Source organism: Podarcis vaucheri (genome assembly GCF_965113315.1).
Source record: "Podarcis vaucheri genome assembly, chromosome: 1".
Taxonomy (NCBI): Eukaryota; Metazoa; Chordata; class Lepidosauria; order Squamata; family Lacertidae; genus Podarcis; species Podarcis vaucheri.
The window spans coordinates 71,556,248-71,570,002 of record NC_138759.1 but is presented as its reverse complement, the minus strand read 5'-3'; the positions used below and the strand labels follow the sequence as shown (position 1 = coordinate 71,570,002).

General features: G+C 40.7%; 1 protein-coding gene, 1 long non-coding RNA gene and 1 pseudogene across 21 annotated transcripts in view; 1 reads left to right on the top strand and 2 right to left on the bottom strand.

Annotated features, from left to right (window-relative positions):
• The window catches only part of LOC309516688, a 57,752-nt gene that overhangs the window by 24,225 nt on the left and 19,772 nt on the right, over window positions 1-13,755 (top strand). The window contains exons 4-5 of one of the 17 annotated variants that reach the window (XR_014212983.1): window positions 5,585-5,667; window positions 7,921-8,019. The exons of 14 other annotated variants lie outside the window; for them this stretch is intronic. This is a non-coding gene — a long non-coding RNA (uncharacterized lncRNA). Of the gene's footprint in view, window positions 1-705; window positions 2,518-5,584; window positions 5,668-7,920; window positions 8,020-13,755 lie in introns of those variants that run through there. 2 more of the 17 variants (XR_014212985.1, XR_014212986.1) reach the window with 2 other exon arrangements.
• The window catches only part of NRIP3 (nuclear receptor interacting protein 3), a 31,653-nt gene that overhangs the window by 9,216 nt on the left and 8,682 nt on the right, over window positions 1-13,755 (bottom strand). For all 3 annotated transcript variants that reach the window (XM_082194842.1, XM_082194843.1, XM_082194841.1), the window contains exons 2-3: window positions 3,237-3,416; window positions 2,577-2,659 (exon numbers count right to left, since the gene is read on the bottom strand). In XM_082194842.1, coding sequence (XP_082050968.1) covers window positions 2,577-2,659; window positions 3,237-3,416 — 263 coding nt within the window. The remainder of the gene's footprint in view (window positions 1-2,576; window positions 2,660-3,236; window positions 3,417-13,755) is intronic.
• On the bottom strand, window positions 11,968-13,045 carry LOC309516333 (cilia- and flagella-associated protein 77 pseudogene; annotated as a pseudogene). Its single transcript has one exon. The product of its transcript is annotated as a cilia- and flagella-associated protein 77 pseudogene (transcript).

The window sequence follows — 13,755 nt, the reverse complement described above, 5'->3', positions numbered from 1 at the left end:
AGATCACCATATGGCGAGTACTACATTCAATGTTCCCTTTCCTTCCTTCCCAAGAAATATAGGCTCCAATTTCCCTGGCACAAGTTAAGATTGCACAGTCTGAGCCCACAAGGTTTTAAGATAATTTCAAAAATTAGAGCAGACTGGAGTTCAACTCTCCCCACTGTGTCACAACAACTGAATATAAAAACTCTTCTGACAAAGGCCCACATTCATGTGCTGGCTTGTGGCAAGGCTTACACACTCCTTATGTGCTCAGAGGCACTTCTTTCATTTGTATTTCACATGTTTCAAGATAGGGCACTGATACTGAAAATGGCTCAGCTTAAGTCCAAGGGTTGAACTTAATATATATGCAAATTAATATATATGCAAATTAAGACTCAGTTAGGAGGAAGAGTGCATGACCTTCAGAGAACTCATCCTATACCAATAACAAACTAATAATCTGCATACAGCTCTTTATTTAGCCAAAATAGCACCATCCACACACAAGAGAGGCATCAAGCAGAAAAAGAAACAAGAGAAAAGCCTAAGGGAGGGCCCAATGCTCAGGGCCCATAGGATGTTGTGTTTGTTTTGATGGGAAGCAGAACAAGGGAGGTGCGGGATAAAATTGAGTATCTTGGGCAAGGAGATGGCTGCCCCAAACCTTGAACAAGAGTACTCCACACTGCAACACACTACTTTGCTCATTTTTTAAAGGAAAAAATTCACCAAATGGTATGACATTCAAGAGAGGAGGAGCCTTCTTAAATGACTAGGGTGGTCCCACCTCTGACTGGTGCACTGGTAGAAGACTTGAATTCGAAGGATGTTAAGATTAACAGTAAAACAGAATAAACCTTTTATCAATTCAATCAACATCATGTCATGCAGCCAAAGGCCGTAACAATCAGAAAAAATAGACAATATCATATCTAAAAAGGAGGAATACAATCTAACAGCTATAAATAATTAGCAAAGACATCTATCGTCACCTTTGCAATTAGCAACATGGATTTTAGCTGCTGACATACCAAACAATGCATCTGAGTGGATTGCCAGCTGGCAGAGAAAAAGAAATGGGCCTGACCTGCTCTTGTCTCTTTCATAGCATCTTGAAAAGCAGGAATTAGCAAGTTTTTCACAAGATGGAAACACACATCATCATCTGCTAATTTGTTGCAGATCAAACAGCTGTTAAAGGCACCTTAGCAGGGGCCAAGTCAAAAGCAGGCAACTCAACCTCCTAGCAATTGGTTTTAGAGTGGCCAGGCAGGTGATATAGAGGGCAGATCTCCTGCACTTTTAATAGTTGTATAGAAGAGGGAATTTCCGCAGATACAGCTTTTAATCTCATTTGCATCTGACTGCCCCCATTGTTTGATCAGTATTCCTGTAACAAGATGTTTATGAGAAACTTAACATGAGATACACTCCGAAAAGTAATTCCAACTACAAACATCAGACAACATTTTCCCTCTTTTGGACACAGTTGTAGAGAGGGATCCAAAGCACCATAGCCACAGACACAAAGCTATTCTCAAAGCAGAAGGTGGGCAGAAGGTAGACTTGGTGAAGCTCAAAGTATAGAGACGACTTTCCTGGCTTGCTAATATTTTCATATCACTGCTGTTAAAAACACAGTTACAGTAACCAGTTTGAAAAGTTGGCAAACCTACTTTCAAGTTGCAACACCCTAGGAAACTGCCTTATCCCAAGCCCATCTAGTTCCTTGATCTATCTAGTTCAGTATTGTTACCACCTAGTTCAGAAGTGGGGAACCTGTGCCACCACCACCCCGACATTGTTGGACTGCAATTCCCATCGGCATCTGGGATGGCACAAGTTCTGCACTCCTGGTCTGCACTAGCTGGCAATAGGTGCCCAGAGTGTTATTGCACTTACATCATGTTGGTGAACCTCTCATAGGCATATAGTTGGCCATTGTGGGAAATGAATCCTGGACTTGATTGCTGGATATGACCATAGACCGAAGTTTTTCTGATGTTCTTAGGGTTTCAGACAGGAGTCTTTCCTGCCCTTCTTAAGACTCAAGGTATCCTTTGCATGTAAAACATCTCCACCACTAAGCTACAGCCTTTCCCTGTTGAATAAGAACTCACTCTAGAACAGGCATAGGCAAACTCCAGCCCTCCAGATGTTTGGGACTACAATTCCCATCATCCTTAGCTAACAGGACCAGTGGTCAGGGATGATGGGAATTGTAGTCCCAAACATCTGGGGAGCCGGAGTTTGCCTATGCCTGCTCTAGAACAAAATTGTCAACTTTTTGTCTGGCAGTCCTTTACCTTTAAAAGTTATGCAACAGATAGAAATTCAACAAGTACTCAGTTTCCTGGTGTGGGAAACAGCATCCCCAATGAAATTTGTGTCTGCCATCCAGCTCTTAAAGGTAAAGAAGCGTGCTCGCCAAGTCAGCACAGTGCAAATGCATTAGTGAAGCAGATCTGGCACTCCCACTGGAGGAGTGACCTGCTCCCTTCCCCCTGTCCATCTTGGTGTGCAGCAGTGAGGTCAAATGAACACTGTTACATGCTTTTAACTAACAGTCTAGAAAACAAACTCCTTACCCTAGTCGCTCCAGACATGCAGATGATATGATATTGCTCTGACATCCAGTATCAACCACAACTTGCAGTTCCTTCCCAGCGCACTGTTGGGGCAAAACAGAATATTTGAAAGAATCAACTGACAGCTTCCATTTTTATTTGTGCTGTAGTGTAGAATTTTGGAAACAAACACCATCCCCCCCCCATTGTGATCTATCTGTGGAACCCTTTTTTGTATCACCAGTGGAGGGCTGATTTCTCAGTTACTAATTCTACTCTTGAAGAAATTCATTCTCCAGCTTTACATGTGGACACTCATTCAAGTTCAGTATTCCATCAGCTAGGATATGCTTTTCATAATCTCATCAATTTTATCTGCCTATCTTACATATGGCTTGGTTCACACTGTGCATTTTTTCCTCCACATGATGGCTCCAGGCATGCATTTATCCAGCAAACATGAAATGTAACTCCACCACACACTGTGGCGACCGATGCAGCTACTAAGAATGATCCCCCATGGTCACAATGGATTCTTAAAAATGCTGCTGTGATCACAGATATTGCTGCCGCATAAAGCTTTGGCTGTATTTGGGTTCAGCCACATAGGGAATTGGGTGCAGCATTCTCATTGTAGTGGAAGACTGGCTGAAATATCAAATGTAGGCCCATGAAGCATACCTGGCAGCACACCAGGATGAGGTCTTCTTGCTCTGTTTTCTTTGGGCCATCCAGTTTCATTTGATTCAGTTTATTTGTCTGGAGTGAGAGTTCGTTCTTCTGAGAGCAGCTGCCCCGGTTGTGGCGCAACCTGGACATGTTTGTCTCCATCAACCGTCTCTGGAGGATGTTGTGTGGTTGCTTAAAAAAAGAAAAAGAAAATTAGGGCAGGGGGGAATATAGTTTGTTTGAAACCAAACAGTTGAAGAATGCTGTCCTTTAAATACATGCATTAGTTATGCAACTCAATTTAAAAAATATTTTGGCAGCATTAAATATGTATTTTTTGTATCTAAACACACACACACACACACACACACAGAGAGAGAGAGAGAGAAAGAGAAAATGTGGCCCTTTGTTGTTGAAAAGTCAGACTCAGCCTAAAATCTGTGGGCTAACCAGCCTCCTATAACCAACAAGGTTAAGTCTAATTAATGAATGAAGGGGTTAAGACCATAGAGTTAGCTGTCCTGGCAGGTGTAGCTCAGCTTGGGAAAGAGTAGGTAATCAAGACTTTATTCCCCTTAGTCTATCTGAGAAGCTCAGCATGTGAAGAGTCTAAACTGGTTACTTCAGTTTAGCTGAATGGCTCTTAAAAGCAACACTTGAGTTCCCCTATCAATAATTAAGGAACTTTCACCACTGTAACTAAGTCAAGTTTCGTTGTCTGTGCAACTTTTTCTGAATACTATATGGAAAAGCACATGAACCAGACCTTTGAAGAGTTTGTAAGTAACCTAATTTTTAACTTATCAGACATGTGGTATTTTCCTATATTGGGGAAGAGGAGCATTTTGCAGCTCATATGAACATATTTTAAAGATCTAATTGGCTATATTTCCACGCTTTACTTTGCTCCATATTTTGTGTTTTTAAAACTCTGCTTGGGTTCTCTCACTGAAGAGTACTTTCCCCAAACCCAAATCTTGCCATCTAGGGAATTCTCCTTTTATACCTTTTTTTTTTCTTGCAATCAACAAAGTCCTCATCTCAAAGGTTCTGCATGGAGAAAATGGCAGGCTGAAATCTATAAAGGAGTGGATAATTTCTGTTGTCATTCAGTATTTACAAATGGTGGTTCAAAGATATTTCAGGACATTTTGCCATCTTTAGTTGCTTGGATGAGGAAAACAATTTCACATACAGGGGACAGGAGTGCAATTTGGAAAAAAACATTATCACTCATTTTCTAAATGAGAGTATCTTTATCTCTAAAGAGCGAAGCAGCATGTAAAATTTAGTAAGTGGCATAAATATGTTGCAATTATTTTAATGTGTGCACAAACACAGTAGGCTAATGTCGGAGATATTGGGGAAATAATTTTTGAGGATGTGGTTTTGTGGTGCCCATTCACTGTTTTCTCTGCATTAGAACAGCTCCAATCACAGGTATATCTGGGATTTTATGTGGAAAATTTAAAAAGTTCAGTTGAGTTCTGTGGACTTCCTGGGCAGGTTTTTCATTTTGCCTTTGGCTCTGGGATGCTGAAGATATTTTGCTCAGTTCTGAAGGCATGCAGACACTTGCAGCCTGGAAGCTTCTGAGTAAACATACATTGGATTGAACTGCATTTATTATTAGGGATGTCTTTAACAACTTCATGACATTCAAATTCCAATCGTGTTGCTTTCCAACTGCTGCATTTCCATACCGGAAAAAGCCATAGCCGTTAAAGACATAGAGCTTCCCTGAACAAAAGTGAGGCTGCTCTAATTGTAATACTGTACATCCTACATAAGTAGTCTCATAGTACTGGAATAGGGAATATGAGTGCAAAAGCCAGACCAGGATGAAGATATACTATAAAAAATCAGGGGGTCTAGTATTTCCATTTTCTGCTTGGTAGTACATGACAGGATGAACATTCTCTCAGCCTTGGGACTCCCCATTTCTTGGGACTTGGGATGCAAGGGTTGCAATAATTCTAAATAAAGACTAAATGCAAAGTTCAGACAATGTTTATTTGATTTGGCCAAATAAATTACTATTGAGCAATTATTACTCTTAGTGCCAAGACTTTGTAGCTGTGGGCTTTCCCCAATCCCTTCCTTCTTCCTTGGACTCTCTTCCCATCCTCCTCCCTCTCTCCTTCTTTAGGATGAAGTTCCTCATTCTATGCACTTTTACTCCCTCCTTCTTTCATCTTCACTGTTGATTGTGTTATTTTGTCTTAAACTCTTATAGTAAATCAGCCCATGTCAATCCAGTGGCTTTTAATGTTTATTTGTTGAGTTTTACAATACAAAACTCTCTAGCATTACAAACTTCATTATTATTTTTTAATCTCATGCATGACACCATTGTACAGTTTACCATAAATTCTGAGGGATTCTGAAACAGGTTGGCTGTCACAACATTCAGACAGTGTCATCACCATGGAAATAAGAGAAGGTTGGAGATACTGTTGATACTTTTTCCTTCAAAATACTCTGCTATATACCAAGGATAGGATGATGAATATTATTGGAATAACAAAGCAGCAGCACTCGCAATCCTCCAAATAATCTCACATACTTGTGCAGATCAAGTCTAGCCATGTTTACTTGGAAATATGTTCCGCTTTGTTCAGTGGTGCTTAATCTCAAGGAAGTGCACATAGGATTGCAGCCATAAGCTTCTCAGATGGGAAGTAATGATTCCAAAGTTGTATTCATTATATTTATATGAAAAACAGAATACTTAATGGGATCCAATTCTATGTGCATGTAGCAGTGGGCTGCTGAACATACAGTTCCTGAAACTGCAGCACCACATTGTCTGATATGATGGTAGTGAAGATTTAAAAACCCAACCAACCAACCCCCCACTCTCAGAAGAGCTTTTTGTTTTCATATAACTTATTTTGTCTTCATAAACAATTTTTTTAATAGTTTGAATTTTGGCTGGCTGGGTGAGAGAAAAAGAGACATGCACCTTTAGTAGATGCATAGAAGAGCAAATACAGCTTGTATGACAGCTTGCACCTGCTGAAATTCAGTCTTCTATGCAACTGTGAAAGGTGCAGGAGCTCCCTTTCCTCTGTTTCACCTGACTACCCAATCAAGGCACTTTCTTCCTGTCCCCCACCCCCATAGCACTGGAAGGGACTTTTGGGAATACTGTATTGGGCCGCTTCATCATGTGGTAAATGCCCTCCGTATAAGAACCAATTTCATGCAGTTTTACGATCAGCCCATTGAACAATTTTCACATCCCTCATGTGGAAGAATGTGTTGTTAAGCAGATTTGGGTGGTTTGAACCAGAATCAGCCTCATGAATGTTGCAGTGCATGTTCTAATTGACTGCAACTCACCACTTCCTGAAAGTAAAATGAACTAAGGGGGTGTTGTGAATTACAAGATGGAACAAGGAAATATTCACCAGGCTGCTTTTGACACTGAAAAACACACATCAATAATCATTGTGAGAATCATAGAGAGTACTCTTTTGAATTTAACGAGCTTTTTATTACTTTCCTCTATCCTGCTTTCTGTCCTTTCTTCATGAAGTAGAAGTGTTTAAATATCTTGATGCAGACTTTTTATATATAAAAAACACACATTCCTATTTAATGCCCCTGTCCTTTCTGCAATCTGTGATATAGCACTGTTTTGAAGCCTTTAAATATTCACACCTGGGGTAGGGTTGTGGGTGTGAGCATGCCACGCTTATTACATCACAAGGGAAACAATTGAGAAAGAAATGACACAAGCGATCACATAAAGAACTTGAGCCGCTACATCATAAAGCAGTAAATTATACTTAAAGGGTAAGCCAACATAATGACAGAGAGTGATAATAAAACAAACTTACTCTCTCAGCACTGTATGGAATACTACTAAAAAGCACACTGGAGTCTCTCTCACATCTCACGTCACTTAAAGATGTTAATAGGAAGGAGAATTCGGAAGTGGAATCAAACATATGCCCCAGAATCAAGGCAGCCCTCACATTCACATAAACCACCAATTGAAGCCTCAGGCCTGAATACAATACATACTTTCTCCAAGTTAAGGAAAACTCTATTTCTGTGAAGTAACTAACCATTTCCATAATGGAACCCTCAGGATCCTTGTCAGATTTGAGGTTCTTTGGAGGAAACCATGACAGTTAAGCTACTAGGACAAGTTTATAGGATGGCTGTGCCTGCTGTGGTTCTCTCTTCTGCTATTCCTAAATTCCCCATGGACCCTCCTGGTTCAAGCTATATTATCTAGCAAGATTCATTTTGTGTCTGCATCTAACATAAATATTCCACGAAGCATTACCAGCACCAGCTTCTTTTTCTTTGCTATCCACTTCTGTGAGAACCACTGGTATCTTGCAGTTACTCTTGACAGAACTAGACTGCACACGCCTTAAGGCAAGATTGGGGAATTCTTTTGTGTTTCTGCAGACATCAACAAACTAAGCACTCAGCAAATATACATTAGACGATGAAAGGACAGAGGGCAAAGCTATAAATAATATTTCTCTATAACACATTACTCCCTAGTTGTACAATAGGAATGCACTCTATCTATTTCAAACAATCACCTCTGCTGAGCTGGTGAAAGAGAGTGGCCCATGCCATGCTGGCTGGGGGCTGATGGGAGTTGGAGCCCAACATTTGGATATAGTCATATGTTCCCTATTCCTATTCTCCTTCTCATTGTCCTTTGCAGAGATATCTCAGAAATATTTCCAGTTGCTTTTGCAGAGAACCTTTTACACAGCTCTGCTTATAGTTCTTTGGACTTGAAGGGGAATCATAGATACATAAGGTGGTAAAATACACAATGCTTGCATCTTTATGCATGGCTTCCCCAATGCACCTATTTTTGGTGACATATTTTTGAGTGGATAACAACATTGCAGCATTCGGAGAAGTGTGAATTTCAAAGAAAAGCTTTGTCCTAGTTTTGCATATTGTTTTGGGAAGTGTGAATTAGGTAGGTTTGCACTAAAAGTGACCCATATTTCTTCCCCATCCTAAGCCCATGTATACATTTTTTTCACAACAATGGGCATTTTCCTAATTATATAACTTATTCCTGAGTACTTTAGTGCAGGTTGGTAAGATGCAAAAGAGGACAATGTTCCTGGACCCTTAAAGGTTGTATGAGGACTGAAATTCAGTAGAGTAGCTTGTCATGCAACCATTAACTTTGGCATGACCTAGAAATAGATAGCAGAAGTATATAGGTGGAGAGCTGGAGCCTTGCAAATGAAATAAACCTCAGGGGGGAAATGCTGAAAAAGCCATGGAAGTAAAATGCAAGCAGCCAATATGTACTGTATATATTAGATTATGAGTCATGATAGACAAGTAACATGATATTTTAGTTAACTAGCAATCAGCATAATGAACAGGCAGTAATTGCTAAAAATTAGTATGTGTAATGTAACATTTAAAGCAATATTTCATACTGTCTTGCATATCTGCACTATCTTGTTTGACCTTTTAGTTATTCTAGACATAACCCATCTTTCCAGAAAGTTCAATGCTGCTAACACACACAAATAGCTCTCTCAATAGGAAATACAATTAGAAAATATGAGCAAAAGAATGCAAACAAGAAGAAACTGGGCAGTGAAAACCAGAAAGATATAAGAGCAGCAGTAAAAAATCATCTAACAGAGGCTTCCTGAGAAGGAAGATTTGCACTTTATCTGAATCTTCAGATTATCTGAATCTCCAGATTATATATGTATACATATGTTGCACATAAAACATGTTGATAACAAATAACGAAATAGCAAATCTAAAACAGCAATACAATTTATCAAAATGTGTGATGTTTTAAATAAAAAGGGAATATCATGCATTAGTTTATGCATTCTGAATGTTCTACAGGAACGGACTATAAGAATGGAGAAGGTTGGACAGTAAATGAAGTGGATAAAATAATCTGGCGAAGAAATACAGTCCATCAGTGGGTTGTTTCCAAGGAAGTGATCTTTTTCCCTGGCAAAAACTAAGGGGTGAGACCATCTGTCTTTGCCTCAAATTTTTAGTTAAATTATACTTTGATATTTCTGCTAGTATCCCTCTACCAAACAGCCAGAATTTATAAAACATGGAATTTATATGCAGAAAAGGCCTTCCCAAATGATCTTTACAACCCTGGATTTTATTTTTAGCACTATGTTAACTAGCTTTAATCTTACACTAGTTGTACAATATTCCCTTTAGGTGTTTTTCATGGACAAAGGCTCTGGATGTAATTTTTCTTTATTTTAGTGAGGGCTTTGATAAAATCCCCCATGATATTCTTGTGGAGAAGCTAGCAAAATGTGGCTTCAAGGAGTTACTTTTAGGTGGATTTGTAGCTGGTTGACTGACAAAACATGAGGAATGCTCACCAACAGTTTTTGTCAGCCTGGAAAAAAGTGATAAGTGGTGTGCTTCAGGGTTGTGTCCTGGGCCCAGTGTTCATTCAACATCTTTATAAATTACTTGGATGACATCAAATTTGTAGATGACACTAAACTGGGAGGGGTAGCTAATGTCTAGTTCTGGGTATCACAATTTAAGTATATTGAGAACCTGGAACGTGTGCAAAAGAGGCTGACCAAGATGATAAAGGGTCTGGAAACCAAGCTTTATGAGGATTGATCGAGGGTGCTGTGTTTGTTTAGCCTGAAGATGAAAAGACTGAGAGGTGATAGGATAGCCATCTTCAAATATCTGAAGGACTGTCACATGGAAGATGGAGCAAGCTTGTTTTCTGCTGCTCCAGAGGGTAGGATCTGAACCAATGGATTCAAACACAAGAAAGGAGATTCCAATTAAGCATTAGGAAGAAATATCTGGTGTAATAGTAAGGACTATTCAACACTGGATTGGATTACCTTGGGAGGTGGTGGACTCTCCTTCATTGGAGGATTTTAAGCAGAAGTTAGAGGGCCATCTGTTAGGGATTCTTTTGCTGTGATTCCTGCATTGCAAGGGATTGGGCCAGATTGCCCTTGGGGTCCCTTCCAAGTCTACAACTCTATGATTCTATGTGTCCAAAGTGGGAGGCCACATGCGAGAATTGTTGAATGCATAGACTACAAATTCTTGGCTGCAGCTCCTTGCCTTGGGATCAAGCTGAATGATAGATAGGTGTGCTTCATTTTTCTCTTACATGGGGATAAGGGAATAGGCGTCAGGCAATAACTTCTCCCAAGTACCTCCTGTTCGGTCTCTGCAGTGGCGTAGCGTGGGGGGTGCAGGGGGGGCCGGCCGCACTGGGCGCAACATCTGGGGGTTAGGGGGCACAAATTACTTGCCTTGCCCCGGGTGCTGACAACCCACGCTACGCCACTGGGTCTCTGTGAGAACAGGGTAGGCCGTTGTTATAGGTTCAGGTAAAAAATAGGGGGTATGGTCCCCTCACATTTTACTGGTACCCCCCCCTGCCCTTCAGATTGCTACCAGTGGCTGCTGGCAATGACAACATAGGGACATGTGAAGCTGCCTTATATTGAGCCAGACAATTGGCTCATCAAGATCAGTATTGTCAACACTGACTGGTGGTGATTCTCCAGGGTTTTTGACAGGAGATGCCAGTTACTGAACCTGGGCAATAACTTTTGCATACAAAGCATGAGCTCTGCTTCACAGTTGTGCTAAGACCCATTTGACCTGAGCATTATAGTGCTGTCCTAGAAAGGCTGCCAATCAATGTTGATAAGAAAGATGGAGAGGTCTGTCTGGTTAGTGATATTATGGCAGGGAAAGTCAGGTGAGTTTCTGCAATCGACCGGATGTTCCACTAACATGGAATTATTAGTTTGGGGGCCCAAACCTCTTTCTTGCTGGAAATCCCGCCTGCCTGGCTGCCATTGGCCTTTTAAGAACTCATTCTGGAATGGAAACATGTTTCAGCTTGCAGCCCTCTAACTCCCTTTTTCTTTTTAAAAAGTAACAAATGTAAGCATTTTTTAAAAAAGAAATACCGGTAGATTATAATGTCACATGTACTTTAGCCTTAAACATGTTTTCTCTCTTTTGTTTTAATGTGCCTATTATTATTTATATGTGGTTTGGAGATGTGTGCAAGTAGGTAGCTCTGGGTGGGAGGAGAGAAAGCAAACACCACCGCTTCATTTATATAAAGGAAATAAACCTTCTGATGCAGTAAATCACAATAAATGCTGTGACAAAACTGGGGGACAGAATTTACATCAGGAGGCATAGATATGTGGCGAAAGTATCATTATTTGTGTACCTATAAATTGATTATTATATATTAAGAACCTGTGTTGAAGAATTGCAATATTGGATTTATATCAGTCAGAAACACTAATTCCAAAGATGTGTGCCGTTACAATTCTTTACAGCGGTTTTCTTTGTGCCAGTAGAGCTATATACCTGACTGTGCTGGATGTCAGCTGCAATCATAGAATCATATGCCTGGTTACTCCCATTTATTAAGAAGCAGTTTTGCATGAAAATAGAGGGTGCTGTGATGTTTAAACAATTTATCCCCAGTCATGTCTCTGCTCTGCCCCTTCTCTGACCTCTTCTATAGTTAACAGTTTTGCATAACACTGCCACACTTTTATTTACTGAAGCCAACCGCTGCTAATGTAGCAGGTGGGCTATTGCACTGTGTTAAATTGTGGCAGCATGCAGCTTCCACAGGTTGTGATGTGGTTCTTTGGTGGCACAGTGGCAGCCATGTATTCCATCTTTCTCACTGGCAGTGAGTATGTTCTGTTACAAGAGAACCAATTGCAACTTCTTGCTGGAAACTTCATTTTAATACTGTATTGTCAGTAGCAAGAACAAATCACAACCTTTCTTTTTTTAATCATAGCATAGCAAGTGTTACTTTTGAGACATACAAAGAGGTTGCATATTGATAAAAGCTGAATCCTACAAATGTGTATAAATGCCCTGAGCTAGCGGGCCATGTCGAACTGCAGCTTCCATTTCCTTGGCTTTGAAAGCCTTCACTCGATCCTCTAGACTTGGAAAGGTGTTAAGATGGGGAGCAATCTTCCGAAATTGTGGCATGATCCACAGAGGATCTTTCTTTACTGGCATTTGATATTTCCTCAGCATGACAGCCCGTGTATCATATATCTTTCCTCGCCTTTTCTTATGCTTGTTTTCTTTAACATATACACAGTTTTTTCGGTTCTCCTCCACCCATTGGTCCCCAAACTTATGTTGAAAGACATCTATGAAGGGGGTGGAAGGACGATAGGGCCTCCCATAGGTCATGGCATCGGGAAGACGAGGTGGATCCCTTGGGAACCTATCCCCATCAGCTCCTTTGCGGCGCACATCATGGTGTTGGCGATACAGGTAGTGTTCCTTTGCTGTGAAAAGACCAGCTTTTATTCCTCTATAGTTCATGACTATGTAGTCCTTTGGCTTCTCCTTCTTTTTGGTGACAGTGGGTGTCATTACCCGCCAGTTCCCTATTGCTTCAGGCATTCCTCCGTCGGTCCCGCGTAGAGTTAATCCGTACACAAAATCTGAACCAGGAATCTTTGCACACCTTCTGAGGGTCCTTCCTAGCTCTGGTTTTAGAATGAGGTGGTTCTGAAACATGGTGTCTCTCACCAGTCCAAGCCTGTCATTTTCTGTCCCTGGCTTGATATCATCCCTGGTCAGTGGTAGCAGTGGGGGTGGGCAAATGTCACTAACGCTGGCCCTCCTCTTCTGCTTATCAAGGTACCTTCTTACGAATGATTCCATTGCTGATCAATAAGTAGTAATCAAACACTTCATGCTCTCGCGCTCGCGCTCTCTCTCTCTTTCCAAACAAATATTTGATGCAGGCCTCTGTGGCCACTTGAGTGTAACCTGAAGCCTTGGGGTGACATCACAAACCATGCAAAATTTATTGTTGTGATTCACTGTGTCATCAAACCCTGATCTATTCATTCAGTAGATGTCAGTAAGTCACTCAATACGGTGTGTGTGTGTGTGTGTGTGTGTGTGTGTGTGTGTGGTTGGAGAGGAGGGAGGAGGGCATTTTCAAACGAAATGATGTTCGTTAAACAGGAGGATGGTTATCTCAGGTGTTTGACTTCCATTTTTAGGAAAGTTAACACTTAATTTCTAAAGTATAGGTGGCTAACACTTTTCAGGACAATAACTACATTGACCCATAGCTAAGCTTCTGGGTACTTTTTATCAAAGTGGGCAAGTGTAAATGTTGGCATGGACAAAGCAAGTGGATGTGGCTAAAGTGTAAAAGTGGGCTCTATTAAATATAAAATTATTTAAGCTCATTTATTCTTCCTTATTAAATTCATGGAGCAATAAGCATTCCTCCCCTTTTAAACTGCCACATGCTCTCTAGTTTGTACTCTGTCTCTCTGCCTTCTGGCTCTGAACTCTCACAACTAAACAGGTGAAGCACTCTGTGCTTTCTATCGTTTCATAACTTCAGCTGCTCTTGAAAATGATGGTGAGAAGCCACCTCTGTTTGGAAGCCATCAGTGTACAGGAAGTGCTGCTCACAAAGATTGTAAAGCACTGCAGAAGGGCCCTCTATAAAGAAATTTGGGGG